The sequence below is a fragment of the Centropristis striata genome, chromosome 13 (genome assembly GCF_030273125.1).
Source record: "Centropristis striata isolate RG_2023a ecotype Rhode Island chromosome 13, C.striata_1.0, whole genome shotgun sequence".
NCBI lineage: Eukaryota > Metazoa > Chordata > Actinopteri > Perciformes > Serranidae > Centropristis > Centropristis striata.
This window is the reverse complement of record NC_081529.1, coordinates 13,805,415-13,832,844: the sequence shown is the minus strand read 5'-3', so window position 1 is coordinate 13,832,844 and position 27,430 is coordinate 13,805,415. Positions and strand designations below refer to the sequence as shown.

The 27,430-nt window shown below is 39.5% G+C and overlaps 1 protein-coding gene across 1 annotated transcript in view; it reads right to left on the bottom strand.

Annotated features, from left to right (window-relative positions):
• The window catches only part of abcc1 (ATP-binding cassette, sub-family C (CFTR/MRP), member 1), a 29,822-nt gene extending 4,971 nt beyond the window's left edge, over nt 1-24,851 (bottom strand). The window contains exons 1-28 of the mRNA XM_059347712.1: nt 24,688-24,851; nt 21,282-21,458; nt 20,006-20,134; nt 18,491-18,628; nt 17,759-17,884; nt 17,394-17,455; nt 16,443-16,574; nt 15,967-16,194; nt 14,980-15,157; nt 13,142-13,303; nt 12,813-12,905; nt 11,409-11,612; nt 11,052-11,198; nt 8,340-8,427; nt 8,144-8,213; nt 7,849-7,975; nt 7,246-7,422; nt 6,223-6,390; nt 5,216-5,390; nt 4,971-5,031; nt 4,668-4,794; nt 4,339-4,546; nt 2,576-2,886; nt 2,288-2,487; nt 2,049-2,175; nt 740-841; nt 494-640; nt 223-381 (exon numbers count right to left, since the gene is read on the bottom strand). Coding sequence (XP_059203695.1) covers nt 223-381; nt 494-640; nt 740-841; nt 2,049-2,175; nt 2,288-2,487; nt 2,576-2,886; nt 4,339-4,546; nt 4,668-4,794; nt 4,971-5,031; nt 5,216-5,390; nt 6,223-6,390; nt 7,246-7,422; nt 7,849-7,975; nt 8,144-8,213; nt 8,340-8,427; nt 11,052-11,198; nt 11,409-11,612; nt 12,813-12,905; nt 13,142-13,303; nt 14,980-15,157; nt 15,967-16,194; nt 16,443-16,574; nt 17,394-17,455; nt 17,759-17,884; nt 18,491-18,628; nt 20,006-20,134; nt 21,282-21,458; nt 24,688-24,735 — 4,071 coding nt within the window. The 5' untranslated portion in view covers nt 24,736-24,851. The remainder of the gene's footprint in view (nt 1-222; nt 382-493; nt 641-739; nt 842-2,048; nt 2,176-2,287; nt 2,488-2,575; nt 2,887-4,338; nt 4,547-4,667; nt 4,795-4,970; nt 5,032-5,215; nt 5,391-6,222; nt 6,391-7,245; nt 7,423-7,848; nt 7,976-8,143; nt 8,214-8,339; nt 8,428-11,051; nt 11,199-11,408; nt 11,613-12,812; nt 12,906-13,141; nt 13,304-14,979; nt 15,158-15,966; nt 16,195-16,442; nt 16,575-17,393; nt 17,456-17,758; nt 17,885-18,490; nt 18,629-20,005; nt 20,135-21,281; nt 21,459-24,687) is intronic.
• Nucleotides 24,852-27,430: the final 2,579 nt, after the last annotated feature.

Sequence of the window (27,430 nt, the reverse complement as noted above, 5' to 3'; positions counted from 1 at the left end):
GTAATTTTCCTGACAAATTAATTCAAGACCACGTTGCAAAAATGAGTGCATCCCAATGAAAGTCTTAGGAGCTTAGCTAAATTTAATATAAGCTGAATAACTGGTGCAGTGTCTTGGTGCAATAACAATTTGTGGTTTGAGTGATTTTAGCATTACATTCCCTCCCCTGAGGAACATTCAGATGCCCTTTACTCCATCTTCCTTCATCTTCTCTGCACTGACCTGGGGTATGATGGTGATTCGGGACCGAAGCTCGTGGAGGCCCAGCTGAGCAATGTCCACCCCGTCGATTAAGATGTGGCCCTCAGCTGCCTCGATGATCCTGAAGAGCCCCAGCATGAGGGATGATTTCCCCGCTCCGGTGCGCCCCACAACCCCCACCTGAAGTAGCAGCAACAACACAGATGTAGAGTCACATACACATAATCTCTCATTAGTTCACCCACAAGTAAAAAGACCGTTTTAAGCAGACAGGCAAAGGTAAGAGGTGGACCTTCTCTCCTTTGTTTATGTTCATGGTGATGTTGCGAATGGCGAGATCCAGATCATGGCGGTAGCGCAGACCGAGGCCTTTGATCTCTATCCGGCCGTCAGTGGGCCAGCCTGGGGGGAGGCTGGAGGGCTCGTGTTTCCACTCTGCCTATTGGTCAGTGGAGTTACATAGAAATAAGCATAACTTCGAAAACTCATATTGTGCAACTTCATAGCAATCTAAAGCATGCAAATGTGTTTTATATACCTCTTTTTCTGTGTCACTGTACTCATTCACTTTCTCCACAGCCACTATGTTGGTCTCCAGATCAGAGGACATCCTCACCAGCCATGTCAGAGAGGCAGTCAGCTATAGGGGGTACAGATGAAAGCCAGTTAGAGAACTGAAGCAAAACCTCAAATGCAAAGGGTGAGTTCAGACGTTCTGAAAACATTTCTTTTCACCTACTCAGGATGCATCTATCCATTAGAGGTGGGGGAAAAAAACGTAATACATAATATTGCGGTATTTTGCATGGCAATGGCAATTGATTCATAGCCGCCAAGTATAGATAATTAGCATTTATTTTAGCATCAGTATTTTTACCGTTGTTTTTTCCGGATGCCGTTACAGGCTCACTTTTAGGAATTTACTGGAAACACTGGTATCATATGAAACTAGAAGATCTAAGGACTCAATACGCATATGTGAATCCATGTGCGTCAGGATATTGTGTCGGGAAGCTGACGAAATAACGCTGCAAAGTTACAATGGTTTTAGCTACATTCTAAAGACACTGTAACCAGGTATGGGACTCCGGCGGGACGGTATTTCATTGTCACAGCCGTATCGAAGCTATACACAACAGTGAAGCTTAAAGTTGAGGAAAGTTTGAGAAAATGCTGCAGTTGTTGTCCTCCACACACGTTTGATATCAGTTCAGTTCAGTTTGACTGAATACTTTGTTGGTCAGTCTGTGGGTTTGACTCTCATTGTGGAGAAATGAAAAGACTGAAGTGAGATGAATAGACTGAGAATTTTCTCTTATTTGACAAAACAATTATTGGTTGAATTTAATTTTGTGGACACTAAATTCAGTTAAACAGTTAAATCGCAATATATTGTATCACAATACTCACCGTATTGCAAAATGCTTAAAATCGCAATAATATCTTATCGTGACATAAGTATCAGGATAAAATTGTATCGTTGTGTGATATTGTGTCTACTATCTCTACTATCCATGCATATGCCTCCACTCAAGTACAATGGAGGTGGATGAAACTAAGGTTGTGGATGGACCATTGCAGATAGATTGCTTCATAAAAAAATAAAAAATAAAAAAAAAACATTTAAATTTAACTCAAAAGCTGATGGTCTTAACAGCAAGGGCAAGCTCAAATAGTGGCAGCGGCAGGTAGGAGAGGCACTTTCGGTGGAAGCTTCGACTAGCCATGTTTTTTTTTTTAACTAGACAAAGCATGCTAGGATAGAGTGGTTTCTAATCCGCAACTTCTCTTGCTTGAAGATGACGTGACATGAAACAGGTAACACAGATGTCAATATGAGTGTTTACCTGGAGGGCATAGGAGATGGACAGCCCCATGATGCCTGGACTGAGGCTCTCTCTGGCTATGACGGCAAACAAAGCAGCAAATGACACAATGCAATTTCCTACAAACTCCAGGCGAATAGCCAGCCACCTGCACAAACACAGAGTCACGGACACAGTGAGGAGGGAAGTCCATTGTAGGACACATTCAAAGCAACTACAGAGGAGAAATCTGTTTAGTGAGAAGCAACAGTATCTCTAACCTGTTTGCTACTATGCTGGGGAAGTAAGCCTTCTGGTTGTTGTCCACCCGCTGGTCACTCTCATGGATGAAGCGCTCCTGTTCACCAAAGGCTCGGATGACTGAGGTTCCCAGCAGTGTTTCGTTGAAGTGTGTGTAGATCGGTGAACGGCTGACTGACTCCAGGCGCTTCAGCTGGCGAGAAGACGCCACATAAAACCTCTGGGCAGAGATGTGTGACAACTTTAGTTTAGTATTGAAAATGTAGGGGAAAAGTACTTGTTTTGCCATCTGAAAATGTCCAACTAACCTGCACGAAAAAGTAGATGAGGCCGAGAAACGGGATGATGATGGCTACCAGCGGTGTGGCGATCAAGATGATAACACAAGAACCCAACACATTTAACATGGAGCCCATGAACATCTTAAAGATGCTGGGGATCATTGAGTCGATGGTGTCCATCTCCTTCGCAAAGCGGTTGACCAGGTTGCCGCTGGGGGTCCGTTCGAAGAAGGACATAGGTGAACGCAGGACGTCGTACAGCATGGACTGGTGGAGGCAGCGGGACGCCAGGATGCCCCCGATGGACGTGGCCAGAGAGTAACCAAAGACTGCCACACCTGCAAGAGAGCGTGGGGTGAAGGAGGATTTGTACATGCTGTATGAATTTATGAATTTGAAATATAGTTGCAAGAAAAAGTATGTGAACCCTTTGAAATGACGTAGTTTTCTGCAGTCATAAAATGTGAGCTAATTTGCATCTAAGTCCAGAGTATAGACAAACACAATGTGCTTAACCTAATACCACACAAACAATAAAATGATTTCATGTTTTTATTGAACACATCCATTAAACATTCATAGTCCTGGTGAAAAAAGTAAGATATAGATGCAGATCAGATCACATTTTATGACAAATCCATGCAGAGAACTAGGTCATTTCAAAGGGCTCACATACTTTTTCTTGCAACTGTAACCTACTGTCCCTGAGAGAAAGAGTCATACAAGCTTTACTTGAATTCCATGTTTGAAAAACAACACCTAAACCTAGTAACAGGCACCAAATAAGCTGCGTTCTCAGATACAAAAGTCATCAATTTTGTTCGTTTGTTGTTTTGTGCCAGACTACTATGTGTTCATGTTTAAATCTGCTGGACAGTTGGCACTTTAATACATCAGTCCTCAGCTTTTGGAGCCTGCATCAATTGACCGGTGAAAGAATTGCAGTTTCTAGTACTTCCACATTGTCTTTACTTTTCAGCCCCTTTTCAGAGGTTGAAACTTGACTTTAGGTTGGTTACGCAAGTTCTTAACTGACACGAAATATAGAACTAATAACATTCTAAACTATAGTTATTTATTATGCACAAGCCCTGGATTTGATAAAAGTTTTGCATTAATTGTGAAAAAAATTATATTTTTTTGTAATTTTGTAGATTATTATCTAACATGGTTTGCTACTTGGATCAACTAGCATTAAAAGTAACTGGATTTATTATGTGTGGAACAATTATTGCACCCAATATATTAATTCAGCATCATCTCTGTAAAGTTTTTCATTTGTCCAGTTCACTCAATATATATTTTAATATATTATTATTATTACACAATGTTCTGAATTTATGAAATTATTCATAACTTGTTTACTTTACTATGTAATAATTTTCTAAAAATGTTATATTTTAGGTCATGACGTTGTGTACAAAACATTTTTTGTTGGTTTTGGATGATGTGGTTTTATTACAAGATTTGCGGATTATTCTATTATGAGCTTTTATTACATTTATATTATTACATTATGCACACATTATGAGTTGCTACTCTGGAATTGGCTGATTCAAAAGTATATCTGTTGTTAGGAACTAAGTCTTTATCCCATTTAACAACTCAGAAGTAAGAATTTTGTAGATTTTGTATCTGGATTCAGCATATTTTTAGAATGGCTGTGTAGTGTATTTGTCCAGTGTAGGTGTAAATGACAAAGGACTTTCATGTTTTCTGGTGTGTCAGTACAATCGGAATCTCTCATCTGATCTGTTCATCTGATCTGAGCTTCTCGCTCCCCTCCTTACCTTGGGACAGGCCAAGACCACCATACACCCCAAGTCTCATCAGTCTGTTAGGCTGAGTGCCATTGATCACAGGGTCATCTGTCCACAAGCTCAGCCAGTAGTTGGAGAACAGGGAGATCAAGTGATGGGCGAAGAACAGCATCAGACTGATGCAGGACAGAAGCACTCCGATGGCTTTCAGATAAGCCCAGAACACAGAGAGCTTCACCTGGAGAGGAGACAGCAATAGTTTTATTTACTTTTTTCTGACAATGTCCCAACTTTTTTGGACCTTGGATTTGTATATGATGTTGCTGTGCTGTGGTGAGGCATGTCAAGCCTTTACTTACTCGTCCAGTGCTGGCCTTATCGGCCTCTGTCAGCTTGCCCACCTCGGGGTCTTTGGCCTTCTTGCTCAGCACCTTGTCCTCCTTACCCGTCTGGGGCAGTGTGGACGCGCTGCTGACGCCCGGACTGCTGCTCACACATGGAGCAACAAAAAGAAACACACAGGAGCAGCTCGTTTAAAACATTGTGAAAAAAAAAATAAATAAATAATAATAATAATAATAATAAACAGTGGTGAAAAGGAAGATCAGCATATCAACATTCTCAGGCAAAACCCTGCACATTTGCTGTCTAGTTCTACTCACCCAGCAAGAGCAGTCGCACTGCCGTTCTCCATTCCTTTGGTTCCACTTTTTGGCACAGGTTCTAAATGTAGTAAAGAAACACAAAAACATATTTTTGTGACAAAAGTGTTGATCCCTAAACACCATCTGCATCCGCTGCAACTGAAAAAATACAATCTTCTAAAAAACACTTACAATGCTCTTTATTTAATTTTACAGCCAAGAAATCCGATATACAAGTTTGGTTTGTGTTCAGTGAGTCTCACCATTGTTGTCAGTGTGGTCGACGGCAGCGTATGTTCGCTGAAACTCAGCGAAGGCTCCCTCTGTGGCCATGAGATGCTGGTAGGAGCCCATCTCTGTGATCTCTCCATCCACCATGACCAGGATCAGGTCGGCCTGGGGCAGGTAGCTCAGTCCATGGGTCACCAACACACGAGTCTGCACACATCCACACACATTAACATTCTAGTGTCTAAAAGGTTATACCTAGTCAGTGAATCATCACTGTATTCATTTCAAGGCAGGGTTGTTATAATATTTAAAAACATTTAAAACTAGTGTATTACCCGACAGAGAAATAAAAAATGAATACTGACACAATCTGCCCCAATAATTTTACTACCCTTTTCTTGTCTTAGTCTTTAATATTGTAACGCTCCTGATACTGAAACAGATCTGATTGTGTTAAGTCATGTTAGTGGTGTGGTTTTAAGGAGGGCCGGTCTGTAATTCACCACTTTAAGCGACTTTTGGGATCTTCCTAGCTTTTGTCTAGCACCACCAACATTTGACATTTGTATTTTTACCAAAATATCTTGAGAATCATTAAATGGATTCCTGTGTCATTTGTTTTACACATCGAGAAGATTAAGTGGAAAAAACTATGATCTCCTGAGGTTTTTTTTTCCAGTGTCAACAGGTCAACCTTGCAAAACAGGATGACGAATTCTCATCTCAACCGATTTAAATCGTCACAGATTTGTACTGATTTGTAACAGTCTCGTGATGCATCGTCACATCCCTAATGATGACAGTAGTCATTAGTTTTCCAACACATCAGTGCCTGCTCTAATTTGTGTTGAGTGCTAATATTAGCATGCTTAATTAATATGCTAAACAATCAGAAACAAACATGCTGCCATATCATTGTGAGCATGTTAAAATGCTAATCTGAAAGTTTAGCTCCAGTTGCAGTTCAGCCTCAGAGAGCTGGTTGTACATTCATCTCAAATTTTTCTGGTGCTTTAGTTAAGCTTGAGATCATACGCACCTTGTCCTTCAGCAGTCCTTGTGGGCCGATTACTTTATCAAAGATGTGTTTTCCTACATGAGCGTCAACAGCAGACAGCGGGTCATCAAGCAGGTAGACGGCACGGTCACAGTAGACAGCTCTGGCCAGGCTCACCCTCTGCTTCTGACCTCCAGACAGATTCACCCCCTGTACAGAAGAGAGACAGGGAGAGATAAAGCCAGGCCTACAAAGAAGGTAATCTATCATTTCACCCTCCTGTTATATTAATTTCTCAGGAACAGCAATAATGTTCATGGGTCAATTTTACCCGGGGCATGTTAAATTATCCAAAAGTGTCAGAGACAAAAAAACCTCATTAAACACTGTTTATATTTCATGATTAATTCCATTAATAATCATTTCAATCAATATTTTGTGCATTGGTGTTCTTTACCTCTCATGGTTCAATGAGGATAATTCACTTGTTTTTAATAATAAATGCATGTTAAAACCTTTTTCATGTACATTGGAAATATCTACATATAAAATACAATAGTTTTACATCACATTGAGTTCCTGAAAATTTTATTTGACCAATTTTATTTTTTTTCTTTCATGGAGTGAGTTGATAAATAAACATGAGTCACCTCTTCTGTTCAGGGTCAGATTGACCATTGAACAGTGTTTATGTAATATAAACATGCAAATATGTGAAATGAACCATTTTCATTTTATATGTTGATTACACTTATTAAGACAAGCAGAACAAGTTTCAATCCCAAAAAAATGTTTTAACTCTTTTCTTTAGATTTTTAAACTTTGAAATGGGTTAATTTGACCCGCAACAACAGGAGGGTTAAAGACTGTGGTACCTGTGAAGTCTGTGTATGTTTTAAAACTGCCGAACTTCATAAAAATAATACCTGAAGTCTCTAACCGAGGTTAAAACAGATGGTGTTGGTTGTATGTTCCACAGACTGTTAAGCCCTCCAAATCCACAACAATTTTATGATATGTCATTTGGGGCAATATAAATAAATTGAAATGAAACTAAGTTGTTACCTTCTCTCCAATCTCTGTCTCATCTCCAGCAGGAAGGATCTCCAGGTCAGGCTGAAGGGCACATGCCTCCACCACACACCGATACCAGGCCTCTCGTTTCTCCTGACCAAATATGATGTTGCCTTTCAGAGTGGAATTCTGGATCCAGGCCTGCTGGGGGACGTAGGCCACCGTATCCTGAAAGGCAAAACAAAATGTATGTCTCATTCAATGGCCTGTATGCATCTGCAGAATCACACACTGCCTGTTCCTGATTGTTCAAACAGTATCCTCCACCAACCAACACATCTCTTCCTCAGTAGTTGATTCAGCTGATTGCCCTGTTACAATAATAAGCAGCAGCATGTATTCAGTAAAGTTCTGACTTCAAAAACCCCCTTGCCCCGATGGCCCTTTCATAGTGGTCACACTTCCAACAGCCTCACCAATTGTCCGCCTCTGTGACTCTGAAGGCAGAAAATTGGTGGGATCATTTGATCCCGGCATCCTGCTTCTGCCACTTTCACAGTGGAGGCGAGACGTTACAGAGCCGTAAATGTCCTGGCATGAAATGGCACTATGAAAGGGCCTAATGTGTTTGTGTGAGAGAGCCAGAGGAGCTACCTTGACAGCCACAGTCCCTTCTATTTTGTCCATCTCTCCGAGGAGGGCAGAGAGCAGCGAGGACTTTCCTGAACCCACGTGTCCCACCACAGCCACCAGGGAGCCTTCTTGGATACAAACATTGAGGCTGCAGGAACACAACACACTCAACTCAATTCACTAACACTTGGCAGGTTTCTAATAAGCAGGTTCATTTTTTTATTTAAAAAAATATAGTCAATATTAATGTATTGCAATTTTTATTATTTCATCTATGTGAATGCACTGAAGTATCTTGAGGAAAGATGTCACATACCTCTTAAGTGCCGGTAATTCAGTTCTGCACCAGCTGAAAACTCCATCTACTATGGAAATACTGTGAGGGGCTGGGAGGAAGAGAGGAGAGATTTTAATATACTCTCTGTGTACGTATGGAAGAAATGTTTAATTCTGAGGAAAGGATGGACACACAGACGAAGCAATAACAAGTCAAGCAGTAGCTAAAGACTCACAATCTGCTGCTTTTTTGTGCTCGACACTGTCTTCCTGTAACTCCTCGTGTGAAAGAAACACTCTCAGCCTCTTCAAGGACACACTGGCCTGTAGATTGAGAGAGTTAAACCCCAAACCCCCACAAACAATAGGGGCAGATGCATCAAACTGTGTGTAGGCACAAAGAGAAACTTGCAACCACATTCTTTTGTCAGATTTATTATCCCATATGTATGGCTGATTTTGTTTTATAAATCTTAATTTCTGTGGAACTGTGCATACATGCACAAGTGTGGCAGAAATGTGAAGGGCTGTATGGTTTGTGCATTGTCATGGTTTGGATACTGAGAGGCCTTCACACATGCTTTATATGTGAGGAGGCTCTAAATGTCTGGAGGTAAAGATAAGATATAGAACTTGCTGTTATGCATTTGCCAACTCCCATGATAAACATGGGACATGGGACGACAATGTGTCGTGACTGGTTACACTGGTTTTTGTTGCCTTGTCCATGGTAGAGTGATTATATAGGAAGCTGCATATAGTGTACTTGCTATACCTAGATCTTCTATGAGCTTTGTGAACTGGTGTTTGAACAAACGTATATACAAGTAAGCAGGCCAGCTGACAGTCTTGCCTGGGCCCAGGACGAGATTATCTTAGATGGGCCCCCCGCGCCCAGATCTCTCCTTTTCTCTTGCTGTTCCTCTCCTTTCCTCTCCTCTTTCTTTATATAAGAGTGTATATTTTGAAATAAGGGGCTAATTCCCATCTTTCAAGTATAATATCCCTGATTTACAAAAAGCTTTTTCGCAGATAGCCTATTTGTGCAATGAGCTTTATGTATCTATTTTATTCTTTAAAATAAATTAAATATTAATTAAAACATTGCAAGCAAAAACATTCTCTCCTGTTCCTCTCCTCTGCTCTTCCTCTCCTCTCCTTTCCTCTCCTCACATCTCTCTGTGACAAGAGACAATAATGGTTAAGATTAACAAACTACACATGCGCTGTTGCTAAATACACTCTTCATATGTATCGGAATTCTGACACTAGCAGGAAAATAAGTGACTAAATAAATAAATAAACTATAAATGACTCTCTCTCTCTCTCTCTGTCCCTCCTCTCCTCCCGCATCACTCTCTCTGTCACCTGACAGCTGCTGGATCTCTCCCCTCTCTGTCTCATCCTCTCTGACGGAGCTACCAAACTTTGTTTCTGTCAAAGATAACGTGTTGTGTCAGGCTTTCATACAAGCTAATGGACGTTAACATTAGAGCGAGCTTGTTAGCTTACGTTACAAGGCTGTAAACATTGGCTGCGCTGTTTCTTACCTTGCTCTACGTTCACTTTACTAGTCCCAGCTTCACCGTCACCACCTTTTTTTTAAAATATTTGTTCATAAAATAAGGCCTCCATTTTCTTCTTCTCGTCTTCTCTTTTCTTTCCGTTTCTGAGCACCGGACTTGTGTTTACCGGACATTTTGAGCGAACTTCAAATCAAACGGCAACATCAAAGTTTGATCAGTGGCCAAACCATTTTTGTGTTGGGGGTGGGGGGGTTCTTGACCACTAGTTCAAGGACAATTAGGAAGAAAATAAATAAAAAGCTTTTAACTCAAATAAATATTACATTTTTTTTCCCACAAATAGGCCTATTTCACTTTATTTTTTTAATCATTCCATAATTTAATGAGGGCCCAGTTCTGGGCCCCCCCCTACCCTGGGCCCGGGACAGCAGACCCGTTTGTCCCCCCCTATCGGCGGGCGTGCAAGTAAGAACAACTAAGTGTTAAGATGATATGGTTTTGGTTTATTTTGACCAGCGTCTGTTATGACATAAATGGCTAAGTAAAAATATAATATTCATATTGTTTATTTCCCAGAGTGGTGCCTGATGAAAGTAAAAGAATCAAATAAGGGAAAAATATACTAAATTGAGCAACTGACAGGGATTGTTTAGGTCACTAATTTATTGGCGCTTAAGAAAGAGAGTGCATTATTAGTTCAGCTATTAAGTAGAAACACAGAAGTGCTGTCTGACAGAGATCCAAATTTGGATTTGTTGTGTTGTCTTTTGTCATTGATCCTGCTTTAATTCATTTTCACTCGCATTTGTTTGATTTTCATCCTTCGCTACTTATCTGTAAACACTTATAAGATCTATTTTTCACTTGCCCCATTCCTTGGCTTTAGTCTGAAAGTTACTGGTGGAAACTATAAATAAGCCAGCTTCCACTGCTAAACATGTGAGTATTTGTAAAACTCAGACACATTTATGATGTAAGGAAAAACTGTGTTCCAACTACAAAATGATCACTGTGCACCATCAATACAAAATACTTAAAATCAGTAAGTCACAGTTACAAAATTAGATTGTGGTATGGGAGAATTCTGATTACCTACCTGGTACATGTTCAAGTAAACAGATTTTCTCATGTAACTCATGTTTTGTGTTTTAGGTGAACCAATCCTTTAAGGGTTCAGGGTTCTGGGTTCTGGGTTCTGCCTTAGATTCAGACCTAAAAAAGCCATGGGTAACTCGGCCTTTTTGGGACTGTATTTCCACTTGACAGCCAAGTTTTTTAACATATTAAGTCAAACCCTGGACTCCTTTCACGCCTTGTTTCTCACTCATTGAAAGTCAAACTTGAAAGGCCATGCTACATATTGGAGAATATAGTGACAACTGAGCGTGATGAGTATTGATCATGTGAATGTGACACACCAACCTGCACCATGCTACTGATGACCATTGGCAGCATGTTGAGAGGAAAACGCAGTATGTTGAAGAGAGCCAATGACACAAAAGCCTTCTGGGCATCAAGCACGTTATGTTCGTCAATCAGCACGTACACGGTGAAGGTGGACAGGGCAACCTGCACAGCAAAAGGGAGAAGAAAATTTATGGAGATTATAGCCCTTTTTGATATGTTTTATCTGCAGGAAACAAGATTTAGCAGCTTATTTTGAATTTTAGACAAATTCATTCATCTTATCCAGTCTTTACAGATGCTGCTGCACGCTTGCTGTACTACCTGAGCAACATGTCAAACTATGCACTTAATTTGGTCATTTTCATGACTTACCAGAAATGGTGCACAGACCCAGGTGAAGGTGGACACTGCACCCAGGTATGCAGCCTTCTTTAGTACCCGCAGCTCACTCTCACGGATCTCTGACACCTTGTCCTTAAAGGCCAGCTCCCAGGCGTACAGTTTCAACACCTTGATGCCGTTCAGCATCTCATTCATCAGCTTAATGCGACTGTCCTTGCTTTTCATCTGAGCCACCTGCTCAACAAACATGTGCAGAAAAAACTTATATAAGCCACACAATGCTACTGACTGACACAAGGTTAACTGTAGATGCTCAGTGCTAGTAGGCCGTCTGTGTCGGTTTCACCTGTGTTGAAATAAAAACAGCATGGGCTTTAATGGATATGCCCTCTCTGTCACTGATGACCTAGGCTCCAAGTTGTGTGTTTGAGTCGGACAACTAGAGGTTCTGACCACTCAGTGTTCGGTGAGGAGTTACTGGCAGCTGCAGTATAATCAGTTCAATCAGAACTGGAGAGTATTTCTTGATTAATAGAAGAGCAGAGAACAGCACTGAATGCTTTTGGTTTTCTCCTGACTGGTTTTAGGATGGCAGGGTGTGTGATGGTGATAGACAAATGGTTCAACCAATCACCTGCCAGGGTGTTTGTTTTTTAAATAGTTTCCAATGATGGCTTCGCACCTGGTTCTGTGTAATAAACCATCCGGCAGCATTAAATTGGAAAGGCTGCAAAGGCCAATAAGTTGAAGTGGTCTTGAAGTTTTGTATGGCTTTAAGAGAGTAGACTGAATATTTGTGTGACACTAGCCCCTTTCATAGTGCGGCCCAGCAAATGTCCCGATATATTGCCGGAGAGCCCTGTGCCGGCTTTTCGCCTTAGGATGTCCATAGTGATCCCGCAAAGGCGTAATATTCGTACCCTTTCATAGTGCAGTTTGTCGTGGCAGAACGAGGTGGGAGGAGACGATCGTCACGTACGACAGCACTGCAGCAGGTTGTGTTCAGTTAACAACCTACGTTTGTTTACAACAAGCACCATGCTAACTGTGCACAGTTAGCATGGTGGTTTGTTTACAATAAGCGGTGGACGCTGTGCACAGTTAGCAACGGCGGCCGCAGTTGTTGTGCTGCTGCTGAATAGTGATTGGATGACTGTCGGACCAAGTAGGAGGTGTGTGTTAGATGTAACTCGCAACCTCAAATATCCCGGCTTGCCGCGATGTCCCGTTCATAGTGGTCCCGCTTCCAACAGTCCCACCACTATTCCACCTCTTTGACTACCTCTTGAGGCTGAACATTTTTGGGATCATTTGATCCCGCCATCCCACTTCTGGCGTGTCCATAGTGCAGGCACGACGTTACAGAGCCGTAAATGTCCCGGCATGAAACACCACTATGAAAGAGGCTGTTGTGTGTTTGGAGAGAAGTCCCACCTGGTAGGTTTTTGTTTTCATGGCGATGACAGCATTAACAGGAACCATCAGTACCATCACAGCCACTCCAGCCAACACAGAAGGACCAAGGTTCTGCACAGAAACAAATATCAAGAACAAGACAAACAAGAATTACAGACTTGCGTTAGTATGCCTTCGTCAAGAAGCCCTTTTTTTTAAGAACGGACAGCGGAATAATAATAATAACACCAAAGCAACAGGTTATTGCAACAGTTTGTTGGCAGTCTAAAATCTGCTCATGTGAAAATCCTTCAGTATGGAGCTGTGTTTGGTTAGGATAGTGAACTGTAGTTGCTCTGTAATTCTACCTGCCAGAGAAAGTAGAGGGCCAGCACCACTTGCAGAGGAGCGGACCAGATCATGTTGATGTACGTGATGAGATCCATGAAGCGCTGAGCGTCCACTGACATCAGGTTGACGATCTCTCCCACAGTGGAGGTGCGGCGTGCTGCGCTGCTTATAACCAAAGCCTGAAAAAAAAAAGCATTGGGGAAAAGTTCCTTCAAAGGTTCAACTGTGGATTTATTCAACTTTAGATTGCCAAAGCATGCACACAACTTAAAGGGGAATAATCAAGTCATCAATTTGTGAATATTTTATGATACTCTGAGTTTGAATCAACTTTGAATTTTTGTGTGTTATCAAAATAACATGATGGCTAAATCTGTCAAGTAAGTTTTCCCAGGTGAAAACAAAAGGAAGAACTGAGCAGTACTGGACTCATTCACTTTGTTGGTTGTTATTTTATCTGTGGTTTCATATGTTTTTCCTTATTATTTATCATTTTGCGATAGTCTGGCGACCTCCACCCACCCAATGTCACCTGGGATTGGCTCCAGTCCTGCTCAGATAAGCAGTTAAGGAATAACGAATCATAACAAATGAATGAATGAATAAATCAATCAATCAATCAATATCTCCTTACCAATTATCCTTACCAAAGACAGTGTAGCATCCAGTTTGTCCTCAGAGAGGAAAAAGCTGAAATATTTTTGAAACTAAAATTAATCAACTAAAATTAAATGCAATGAGAATTATGTTGGAAGAGTATAATTCACTTCTTTATCACCATGAAGGTGAAATACAACAGGGTTCTCATGGTCAGAACGGAGGCAGTGTGGTAAATACATGGCAGACAACGTTTATGTATTTTGGGACTGTTTGTTAATCCAGCCAGTTTGGAAAGAGAGCGCAGGAAAAATTAGTACTGCATTTAGGATAACAGTTGACTGTGATTTTTAGTTTCTTATACCTGGGCAAATTTCCGGACAATCTTGTGGCCTAAGATAGGTATCTATACAAAGTACTCTTAGCTGCGAGTAAGAAATCCATTAAAAGGAGATGGCTGCAGGTAGACCCACCATCAAAGGATGATTGGATTGCAATAGTTAATGAAATAAACTGTATGGAGAGATTGACCTTCTAATTAAATGGTAAATGGAGTGCACTTATATAGCGCTTTACACTACACACTACGCTCATTCCCCTGTTCACACACACATTCATACTGGTAGCCGAGGCTACCAGGGCACCAGTATGAATGTGTGTGTGAACGGGGGGCACTACTGGTGCCACCTGCCGCCATTGGGAATTCATTCACACACCGATGAACGCAGCATCGGGAGCAATTTGGGGTTCAGTATCTTGCTCAAGGATACTTCGACATGTAGGCTGCCATGGTCAGGGATCGAACCACCAACCTTCTGATCAGTGGGCGACCACTCTATCAACTGAGCCACAGCTATTAAGGCTGCAATCTGACAATCTGGCAATCTGTCTGGAGGAAATACACAAAGTATGTAATTTAACCTGTTGTAATTGTAAATCAAGCATGTGCTATTTGTTGTTTTGTTTATTTGCTTTTTCTTTCTATACTGCTACATGGCCTATGTTACCAACATCTTTGTACTATTGCCCTTCTGTTTTGTTTTAACCTGAAATTCACAAATAAAAAGAAAGTTACAAAAAATAAAAAATGAAATGCAACAGTCTCTTAAAAGCAGAATCCCAGCTCAGATGTAGGCCTTAATTTTAGTTTTGGAAAATATGCAATACATTTTATGAAGACATTGCACATTTTATTGAGTGACTGTACAAAGTCTTGAACAATGTTCTTGCACAAATTGCACATTGAAATTGACTGTACCTTTCTGTAGACCGCTCCAATGATAGCAGTCCGCAACCGCATGCCTGACACGAAGCAGACATGAAAGTACTTCTGCAGGGTGAGGGACTGCACACAGGTGCATATGAAGAGCAGAGCAGTGTAGAAGTAGCCCTGCCAGGCGGGGGCGCTGGAGTTGTTGACGAAGCTGATTAGCAGCCTGGAAGAAACATTAGAGATACATTAATACGAAGACAAAATAAAATCACCAACAATCTGTTGATCATCTGTAAGCCTATGCTTCCCCTATCCAACCAAACACTTACAGTATATTTGACCCACAAAGTTCTAAAGAATGAACACTGAATGTGAAAATACACAGATCCATCAATGATTAATTGCAATTTCATAATCAGGTAATGCTACATACGATGGTGGAAAAAGTATTCAGATCCCTTACTTAAGTAAAAGTACTACCGGTAATACCACACTGTGACTTTACTCCACGACAAGTAAAAGTCCTGCATTCAAAACTTACTGAAGGAAAAATAAAAAAGTATCAGCATCAAAATGTACTTAAAGTATCAAAAGTAAAAGTACTTGTTACGCAGAATGGACCCACTAAGATTGTTAAATATATTCCAATATATTATTGGAATATTAGCTTTTATATTTTTATAAGGTAGGGCTCATTTATACTATACTGTTATGAGGTTTAATTTTAAAAAAAAGAAGAAACCATCTAATCACTTGATCATGTTTTTCATGTTAAATCTGACCTGAAAAGTAACTTAAGCTGTCAGCTAAATGTAGTGGAGTAAAAAGTTCTATATTTGCCTCAAAATGTAGTAAAGTAGAAGTATAAAGTTACATAAAAATGGAAATACTCAAGTAAAGTACAAGTACCTCAAAATTGTATTTAAGGTCAGTACTTGAGTAAATGTACTTAGTTAGATTCCATCACTGGCTACATGGCACTTTCCTCCTATTAAAGGGTCTATGTGTTTGGGAGAAGCTAAGGTTTCTCACCGGAGGATCTCAGGCCCAACAAACATGAGGACGTCTTGGATGATCTTGTAGAGGCAGGAGACGAGGAAGTAGGGCCCGAAGGTCAGGCACAGTGCCCAGAACAGGGACGGCTCCTTTGTTTTCTGGTTGGTTTTTACAATCAAGATTTCAGACTCTTCTGCAACTCTGCTCTCTTTGCTCTCACTGCGCGTGACCTGCTTGGGGGAATACAAAGTATTCTGCTCCGTCCTAGAGAGAGAAGACAACTGCTTCAGTTAAATATTCAAAAAAAAGGGCTTAATAGGAGAGTAAGATATGATTTATGTGATCCTTTTCTCCAGTCCAAGGACCAGAAGTATTTGTGTTAAAGACGATGTATCCACACAAAATCTTTCAAGTTGTAGTTACAGTTTGGTTGAGACTTCAATCTTACGCTACGCTATCTAATCAATACCTATATGTACCAAAGGAAAGCAAGAGATTCCTGAGCTCCTGACCTTTTGACCTTTTGGCACTCTGTGTTCCAGCGGCGCACCAGCTGTGGAACCACTCTGTGGGAGCAGTCCTCAGACTTCAAACACCACAGATCCTTTTCCTCCAGTGGGCGCTTATAGCCTGTCACTATCATCCTGGTAGAGACAAGAGGGAAGGGAGGAGGGAGGCATTAATGTTCAGTGATACAATGTAATGAATTCAGAGGGGAAATCTGAGACTGAACTAACGAGGAAGAAGAGGTTACAACTGCTTATTTCCTACTGATGAATAAAACACAAGTTGTCTGTTAAAAACATCCAAATTGACACATTGCACATGCATATTTGGTTCATTTTCCCAAACTCTTCAATAGGTGAAATCCAACTGGAGAGTGGAAACAGCAATAAGTAAGGAGTCAAAACACTGTCATGCCAGTTATTATTACACAGCGATTACGATACATGCATTTTTGTCAAATAAGAGAAAATTCTCAGTCTGTTCATATCACTTCAGTCTTTTTTATTTCTCCATAATGAGATTCAAATCCACAGACTGACCAACAAAGTGTTCAGTCAAACTGAACTGAACTGACAACAACTGCAGCATTTTCTCAAACTTTCCTCAACTTTGAGCTTCACTGCTCTGAATTTCTTTGAATGAAACATAAATAAAGCCTAACTTTGCAGCGTTATTTGGACAGCTTCCTGACATGATATCCTGAGGCACACTTAGATCTTCTAGTTTCATATGATACAAGTGTCTCCAGTATATTCCTAAAAGTGAGCTCGCTACAGCCTCTGAAAAAAAAGAAAAAACTGCAAAAATACTGACGGAATACTAAATATCAATAATTAGTGGCCATGAATTGATATAATATTGCCACGCAAAATATCGCAATACTATGCTGTATCGATTTTCCCCCCACCTCTAATACACAAATATCCGCACCACATGGATGTTAATTGCCCGCTCACCTGCTGATCCACCAAAAGGTTATTCTAGAGAGAAAAGGAGCTCCGGGTTCTGGGCATGGATTCTAAAGACAAAAAACATTAGAATGAGATTGTTATTGTATATGGATCCAATACTGTCAGCAGCTGAATGAAGGCAATTAAGGTACTTTAAACCCCCTGGTGCCCGGAAACCCATTGGGGCTTAAGCTGCATTCATGGGAATTATAATTTAAGGTCTGTCATTCTTTAACTGTCTTGTTCAGGTTTAGTTTTGCAACTGATAATCAACAAGTTAACATTTACAGAAAACTGTTGATATATATACACAAGTATATACACTTAAAAAAAGCAACAGGAGACAGATTTACAGTATGAGATAATCTTACCAATTCTTTGACAGCCTGGGAGAAGAGAGGCAGCTGATCTGTCAGGCAGGACAGGAACAAAGCCACCAGCAGCAGAGCATAATAGATATAGAAGGTGGTGTACCTCCACACAGACACCGTCAACGGCTAAAATAAAAAGAATAAAACAACAGAAAAAGCCTGTAATCGTTTTTTTTGTGACACTATGTGACATTATGTGACTTATTTGATGCATTTTTTCTCTTCTATAGTTATTGTGGTATCACAAGGGGGCCGTGTTTTAGAGGGGTGCTTTACCCCCACACACGATTGGCAGCCACCTCACTCAATGGCCTTAAGAAAAAATTTAAAAATGTAAAAATTAAATCAGGAGGAGCAAAAGGTAAAACGCATATGTCTGGTAGTTGTTTCTGCTTGTCCTGGAATTCTGGACTATTAACCGTAAATAAAAAAGTTATAAATATTTTAAAAAATAATAATAAAAGGTTTGCAGCTGTACTAGCTTGGAGCTGTAATCCTGGTTTTGACATTCCCTGCATGGTCACGATTGCCAGCAAGCACATACCAGAGGACTTTGAGAGATTGTGCCAAGTATATTGGCTCAAAAGTGTCCTGAAACAGAGACAAATGCACACTGTCCACATCTTGGAACTACAAGTTGGTTTGAACAAAGTCAGCTCCCACTTGTTTTTGATATATTTATTATTAACTTATAATTCAAATTTAGTTCAGCCCTGCTCATTCAAGACTGACCTGATCCAGGGCCTGGAAGATCTTGGACCTGAAGGAGATTGTGGCACACAGCAGAGCCAGCAGCCAGAAGATCAACATTACTCCTGACGACTGAACCCCTTTCATCCTCTCATACTGGATTAAAAAGGTGGCCAGCAACTGCAGCAAAAACACATTTACTTGACAAAACATACAAATATTCCTTGAAACAGACATAATTCTATTATTCTAGGATCTCTTACATGTGATGTCGTAACAAAAAAATATTGCTGTATTGCATAACAACATATTATTGCTGACTCGTCCAATTCAAAATAGCAGAAGAACATTTCTACCCCACAGCCTAGCTTTGTTCCCGTTTTGGTTTTAGTTCTATCACCGTCTTCACAAGCTCAACATTTGTTTAACAGTTTTTCCTTTTTTTCTTGATCACAATGCAGAGTTTCCGCTATATTTATTTAGTAGCGGCGGTAAGAACGCGTTAGACTTGCCTTCAAAACAAAAGCAAACACTTTCAAAATAAGAGCACATGGATGTGTTAGCAGAGTCCACCACAAAATTTACAAGAAGACTGTCAATATGCAATGATTAAAATTAAATATTGGCATTAGAATATGTGAGAGGTCACAAAATTTAGGTTGTTAGGGCAAAAAATTGGGACCCCTTTACTTTGTTGGTCCCGTCATCATAGTCTCATAAATCCTGTGGGAAACACTGGTTCTACAGCTTGTTTACAGTTATTTGTTATACTTTCTAAATTGGTGATTGATATTTACACGCAAACACACACACCATCCAGGGGACAAATAATCCTTTGGCTGAAAAAAATCCTAGAGGAAACACAGTGGCATGGATCCAAATTCCACCAGGCCTGGGATTACCTTGGCATTTCATTGGATGAATGGAGTGCATATCTTGAAAGAAACGATGTCTGGTATACTTGGGTTAATCTGCTGCTAATGACCACTGTTGGTGGACTGCCTTCAGTTGAATATCTATGGTTGGTCACAGCTTAGTTCCAACTCTTGTTGGACTTTTGTTAAGGTGCAACTTAATCCTAGAACCATATGTTTGGCTGTAACATTCATTTGTTTTGAGCAACACCAAAGAGCTTTATAGGGTTCCTTGCATTAAACACAACCAGGTATTTGAAGAAATAAAACTACAACCATGAAAAATAAAGGTACTTCGAAACTAAAACCACACTAACAACATCTGAGATCCATAACACTTGTAATCAGTGGTGGAATGTAGTGGAAAGTACATTTACTCAAGTACAATTTTGAGGTATTTGTACTTTACTTGAGTACTTTTACTTTTGATACTTTAAGTACATTTTGATGCTGATACTTTTGTACTTGAACTTTTACTTGTAGTGGAGTACAGTCTGGTATTAGTACTTTTACTGAAGTAAGGTATCTGGATACTTCTTCCACCACTGCTTGTAATAAATCCAAACTAAGCTTTGCTCTAAAGAGACATTATGGGTTACCCATTAAAACAGCCTTTCTATACAAATGACAAAGATAAACTCACCATGGTGAGGCCCAGTAAAGTAGGACTGACGAGGAGGACGGGTGCGGGGACACTGCTGCCATGACTTCTTTCCCAGAAAGAATAGAAAACATCTGACCAGCAGATAATCCACAGCAGAAGCCCGACAGCCTGTGGGTAGGAAAACAACTCATTCTGGCTTGTTGTAGATTCTGTTTGACTTAAAACCTGTAACTTTTACTAACACCATTATTGGGCAGTTAGGTTCAACTGGCACATCCTTTCAACTTACGAGGAGATAGGACTCGACATTATAAGAAGACTGGTATGAATAATTCAACAATACCTTCATTGATCTGACATAAACTTTTCTTAGAAACATTCTTAAGACCAAATTTAAGGAAAACTTAAGAAGATGCCAACAAATTCTCCAACCTAAACAGCAGAAGAGGTTGTGTGTCAGTACCACAAATTACGACATGTAGGTACACATTCATTAACACACTGTTCATTAAATAACCCCCCCCACACACACACACACTCTATTTAAAGCCTCCTTGGGTTTTTTGAAAGGCCCTACATAAATCAAAGTTATTATTATTATTATTATTATTATTATTATTATTATTATTATTATTATCATTATTACATAAACAACGCAAGTTAAATCAAAAATGGTTTACTTTTGTTTTCACCCAGGACATGAACCCTGTTCTCCTGGGTGAAATTTTGCAGTTTGTTCGACCCAAGCACCACCTCAGCCCCCAACTGAAGGTGGAAATTCTGCATTTTAAAGTCGCTTAACCGTCAATCACTACTATGTCAGCAAGATGGCAGAGGACGCATTGCAGCGGTTGGTGCAATACAGTCATGGAAAAATTATAGCTGATATCTAGCAATTTTCCATGGTTTTCTTGATAATGATTTTGGTTATTATCAAGAAAACATGTAAAATGGCTAGATATCAGCTCTTAAATTAAACTCTTATGAGCTATTTTTGTTGTTATCATTATATTTGTCCAAACAAATGTACCTTTATTTGTACCAGGAATTAAAATGAATAAGAAATTGAAGAAAACAATGGTCTAATAATTTTTTCCATGACTGTACTCCAATATCGCTCGTTTTTCGCTGCCTGTACATTGGACCTATTTTGACGTTTTTGGCAGGAGAACAGAAGATACTGGTGAACGGGGCCCGTTGAGATGGCAGACTAATATGAAAAGAAGAAATAATAAGTCACTTAAATAAACAGTATGCAACGATTTCACAATTACAAAAATGGCTTCCAAAAACAATCAACGATCACATCACTCACAGTTTTTGCTTTGTTGAGGTGACTCATACATATGTACCCACGGTCATGGCTATGGAGGTAGATGAGGTAGATAGGGGCACACATCCAGAGGTAGATGCATGGCAGCCACACCAGGACAGTGTTCTGGAAGCACTGGGTGAGGTCTGGGTTTGTTGTGTACCATGTACGGTTCCAATCCTGGCAGAGAAAAGAAAAAAGAAAAGAAAAAAAAGGAGACATTTTTTAAAAGAAATGCAGTTTTTGGAAGCACCAGCTGTCCAACTGCTGACTACTCTGTATGTTGCGAAGCTCTAATATGCAAACGCGTTACTGCTGTACCACTTGCCATGACTGATATACCATTATAATTTACAACTTTCATTTTAAAGCATCTTTGAAGCAGCTTCTATAATAAATGGTGCACAGGACAGCACTAAGGGGTTATGTGTCTGATTTGTTTGCCATGTGTCATCTGTTATGTGTTTTAATGTTTTATGACGTTTAATTAAGATGCTTTCAAAATTGGAATTCACTGTAATTAACTATTACTGTCGTTTCAAAGTGTGCTGCTTTTTACAGGCAGTATCAGACTATAGGCCCAGTAACAGTTTCACAGCTAAATTAGTAGTGAAATAGGAAGAGTTTGAAGGTTGGTGATGTCAGGATTACTATAGGCCTATATATACTTAGTGTAGCCAGCAAGATAATGGCTAAACACAACTAGTCTGACCATCTTTTTTATTTTTCCTACAGTTTTGTTTACTCCCTCTGGCATTTAGTTCAAAGGAATAATCTTTGTAACTCCACCAGTTGTTTGGTTATACGCAAAAAGTTTAGTATAATTCTTGAATGGCTAAAAAGATAGTAGTTATGATAAAATAATCAATAATCTTCTTCCAAGGTCATTCATGTTCTTCATAGATAGAATCATAGACTGTTTATAAAGATGGTTTCAGTCATTTTAGGTAGTTCTTATCACGCTGATGCTTGTTCAAGTGTTTATTTTTCTGGTAAAGTTGGTTTTAATTATGGTCATTTAATTCTATAAAAGAGCTCCTGCCATGATTGGCTCACAAATAGTCTGGTGGGTGTTTGGGCGGGAGCTTAACAGCACGGCTCCACTCTTTATCACTGCTACACAGACTCTGGCTCCAAATGACGTCACCAGCACAAGCAGTGGCCGTATCCAGGATACCACACACAGTGGTGTAGTTGCCGGTTCGACTCCAACCTCTTCTATGTGGAGTTTGCCAGTTCTCCCTGTGTCAGCGTGGGTTCTCTCGGGGTACTCCGGCTTCCCCCCACAGTCCAAAAACATGCACTTAGGTTTAATTGGTGACTCTAAATTGTCTGTAGGAGTGAATGAGAGCATGATTGTCTGTCCTTATTTGTCAGCCCTGTGATAGTCTGGCAACCCTTTCCAGAGTGTACCCGCCTCTCACCCTATGTCAGCTAGGGTTGGCTCCAGCCTGAGTGTGGAAAAGCGGTTGGGGATAATGAATTAATGAATGCTGTGACTTCACATACAGCGGGAGGAAGTGGAGATGCACTGTCCATTCTTTATACAGTCTGTGGGTATAATTTGGAATTCTCATTTGGGCATGTCCTCTAAGTCAAAGGGTTTGTTAAATGGCAAATGGACTGCACTTAAATAGCCCCTTTCAAAGCCCTTTACACGACAGACTGCGCTCATTCACCTATTCACATTCATAGACTGGTGCCGCCTGCCACCATCACAAATTCATTCACACACCGATAAACGCAACATCAGGAGCAAGTTCAGTATATCCCCAGAATACTTCGACAAGTAGACAAGTAGGCTGCCATAGTCAGGGATCGAACTACCGACCTTCAGACCTGGGCAGTCCCTCTCTCTAAATAGACATGCTAGTGACTATTCATGGCCAGGAATGATTCAATGGAGACATCATTATTGCTGATTGAAAGCTAAACAGTGACACTGCGTGTCATACTCCAAAGACTTTTATCCCGACACTTGAGTCACGATACGATATTATCGCGTCCACAAAATTAAAGTTGATCAAGAATTGTTTTGTCAAATAAGAGAAAATTCTCAATCCATTCATCTCACCTCAGTCTTTTTATTTCTCCACAATGAGAATCAAACCCACAGACTGACCAACAAAGTATTCAGTCAACCTGACCTGAACTGATATCAAACATGTATGGACGACAACAACTGCAGCATTTTCTCAAACTTTCCTCAACTTAACGCTTCACTGCTCTGTATAATATTTTTGAATGAAACATAAAAAAGCCTAAGTTTGCGGCGTTATTTCGACAACTTCCTGACCCACTGTGCGTATAGATTCCTTAGATCTTCTAGTTTCATATGATACCAGCATCTCCAGTATATCCCTAAAACTGAGCCCGCTACAGCGAAAATACTTCGAGCCAGCCAGACGTCGGATCGCTAAATATCAATACTTGCCGACCATGAATCGATACAATATTGCCACGCAAAATATCAAGATACTTTGCTGTATCGAATTTTTCCCCACCTTTTACATAATGTCAAATGGTTAAGCTTAATTTACAGAAATACAGTAAGCAAAAAACTGACTTTGGATATATGACTTAGAAAGAAAATGCGATGCATATGTAAGTTAACACAAGTTTCAAGACTCCACAATTTTTACCCCATAACTGCTTATGTCTTAAGTCTGTATACCTCTATCATATCTATACATGTCCTCTACAAAGTTACATTACGTTTGTCAGATTTAGACATATAGATATTATATACATTCTATACACATTATACACATACATTTCTGCTATTTGGCATTTATTATTAATGTATATATTTTTGTGTTTGTTTGTTTCCCTGAAAGTAATTTGCATTTTACAGATTGCACATTGGAGAAAATATATTTAAGCATATTAAATAGGTTAAATAGGTGGCTGCATGTAGTAGAGTCCTGGGTTCTTTACCCTGTTGGTAGAGCATTTCACCACACAGCACAGCAGCTGTTAGACATATTTGTTGTTGTTTTCTAACTGACATAATTGTCTTCATTCAATACAAATCCAATGGAGAGAGATGATTGTTTTCCCCTCCGGTGGGGGCGGGGCTTAAGTGCTTTCTGTTTCTATGGAGAAGGGCCTCACGTTTGTCTCTGCCCGGGCCCTCCAAATCCCTAAAACTGCCCCTGTACACAGACTCACCATGGTACATGTAGCCTGTCGTATTAAGGGAAAAATGGACACACTGAAAGTCTGTTCACTGTTTTCCCAGTGAAGCTCTGCTACTGTTACGTAGGATAGTTGCAATTAAGTTGGCGTGACAGGAAAAGGTAACTACTTAGAGCTAGGTCAGGTACATTAAAATGTGCCGGGTAGCTCATGTAAACAACTACAACATAGTTCAAAGCAAAAGACATAATAGTCGTAAAAATAAACTCACCCAAAATGGATCAGAATTGTCCAGACTGCAGAACTTGTCAAACCCCATTCGCCGCAACTGCCCTGACAGTTTGGAGCGTTTTGAAGAGCTCAGCTTTGGTTTTGTAACCGAATTGTTAAGGCAAAGCGGAAGGTTGCTTGCTCATCTTCTTCTTCTGTAGTTAATAAACTAACAGTAAGCGCGGAGGATGTATACTGCCACCGTGTGTGCTATGTGTGACTTCACGGCTTTATATTCCCTTTTATAGTCCCGTTCCCTTTCTCATCTCTCCCTCAAGGATTACAGTTTTATCAAATGGTGGAAAAAGTATTCAGATGCCTTACTTCAGTAAAAGTACTAATACCACACTGTGAAATTACTCCACTACAAGTAAAAGGCCTGCATCCAAAACTTACTGAAGTAAAAGTAGGCTACAAAAGTATCAGCATCAAAGTGTACTTAAAGTATCAAACGTAAAAGTACTCGTAATGCAGAATGGACCCACCAGATTGTTATATATATTCCAATATATTATCGGATTATTAGTTTTTATGTTTTTATGTAAGCAGTGTTTACTTTTCTCAAGGTAGGGCTCACTTTCAGTGGTGGAATCAATGTAACTAAGTACATTTACTCAAGTACTGTACTTGAGTAAAATTTTGAGTTACTTGTACTTTACTTGAGTATTTCCACATATGCAACTTTATACTTCTACTCCACTACATTTTAGCAACAAATATTGTACTTTTTACTCCACTACATTTAACTGACAGCTTTAGTTACTTTTCAGGTCGAGATTTAACATGGAAAAATATGATTATTTAAAATTGATTACGCATGTTTATAGATTAAACCACATAAAAGTATACTACGTAGTTAAAATTAGCCCTACCTTGACAACATTAAAGTGCTGCTGACATAAATGCGTCAAAATTATGAATACAATAATATATTTGAAATATATAAATGCTGCATAATGATAATTTTACTTCAGTGAGTTTTTAATGCAGGACTTTTACTTGTAGTGGAGTCATACAGCAGTGTGGTATTAGAAAGATAGAAGTATAGTAGTATAAGTATAACGTACAAGTATCTCAAATTTTTTACTTAAGTCCAGTACTTGAGTAAATGTACTTATTTACATTCCATCACTGGTTTTATGATTATAATACATCTATGCTCAACTACCAGGCAGGCTTAGAGAGAACCTTTATTCTTAGTTTTTCTAATAGCATCTCTTTTCTGTATTTCACAGAGCAAATTTTCATTATTATTCCTTGTGGAGTTAGGAAACACGGCTACTGAAGGTGTATTTCCCTGATTAAAGAGCATGAAGAAGTTTCTCTCTTTCATCTATTTCTGATTGTTTGTACTTGATATTATGATTTAAAATGTAAAATATCAATTAGTTATTATAATTGTGTCATTGTTTCTTCATCCGCTGTAGATCTGTGTTTGTTTTTAAACAAAATAGGCTAATGATTAATTATAGTATTATACTTTTATTTTTATTATATTATTTTATTCTGCATTTAAATCTAAAGATTGTTTTGATCCTATATTTTACAATTTGACAACATTTAATACCGGAATTTGCTCGCGGGCCTATAATTCAGTTATTTGTATTAAGCTTTATATGATGACAAAAAAATACGTATTGCATCTTCAGGTCATTGAATTCATGACCAGATCATTTTCATCAGAATAACTTCAGTACCATATTATTTTGTTGCTAAAATTAGTTGACAATAGGGTTTTTCGAGAGTAAAAGCAAATAGGGAATTCATCCAAATTGGACACAAGGGGGTGACAGTGTTTTGAATATGATGCTGCTACTACAACCATATTTTTTTACATCAATAATAAACTTTTTCAGACTTATTTGAGGTGTTTAAGGATTCTTTCAGAGCCAATCTTAAGCACTCATGGTTAATGAAACAGAAGTGTGGTGTCATTAGGATTTGCTAGTTTTCTTTACCTGACCTGGAACCTCGTTCCCTCCAGCACCTGCTCACGTCCCCCAGGCTGAAGGAAGTGAGTGCTGTCCTCTCCTCCAACCATCCACTAGATGCCCTCAGACTTACTTGTCTTGACTTACTTCTATTGCTTATTCCATTAACCCCTTTAAATTCTCATCCCATTTTATAGATGGTTGGGAATCAGGGCAGAGGCAACATAGAAGTAGTGTACACCCAGTGGTGGAAGAAGTATTCAGATCCCTTACTTAAGTAAAAGTACTAATACCACACTGCACAATTACTCCACTACAAGTTAAAGTCCTGCATTCAAAGCCTATGTACTTAAGTACAAAAGTATCAGCATCAAAATGTACTTAGTATCAAAAGTAAAATACTCATTATGAAGAACGTCCCAACTCAGATTGTCCAAATATATCACTATATTTTTTATTTTGATGCATTAAGGTAGGCTTAAATTTACTGATGTCAATGTAGGGCTCGTTTTAACTACTTAATATACTTTTATGTGGCTTAATTGATAAAAATGCACAATCACATTAAATTGATCATGTTTTGATGTTAAATCTCGACCTGAAAAGTAACTAAAGCTGGCAGCTTAATGTAGTGGATTAAAAAGTACAATATTTGCCTCTAAAATGTCGAGGAGTAGAAGTATAATGTTGAAATGGTGGAAATACTTTCGTAAAGTACAAGTACCTCAAAATTGTACTTAAGTACACTACATGACAAAATGTACTTAGTTACATTCCACCACTGTGTACACCATCTGAGAACTGGGAACCTGA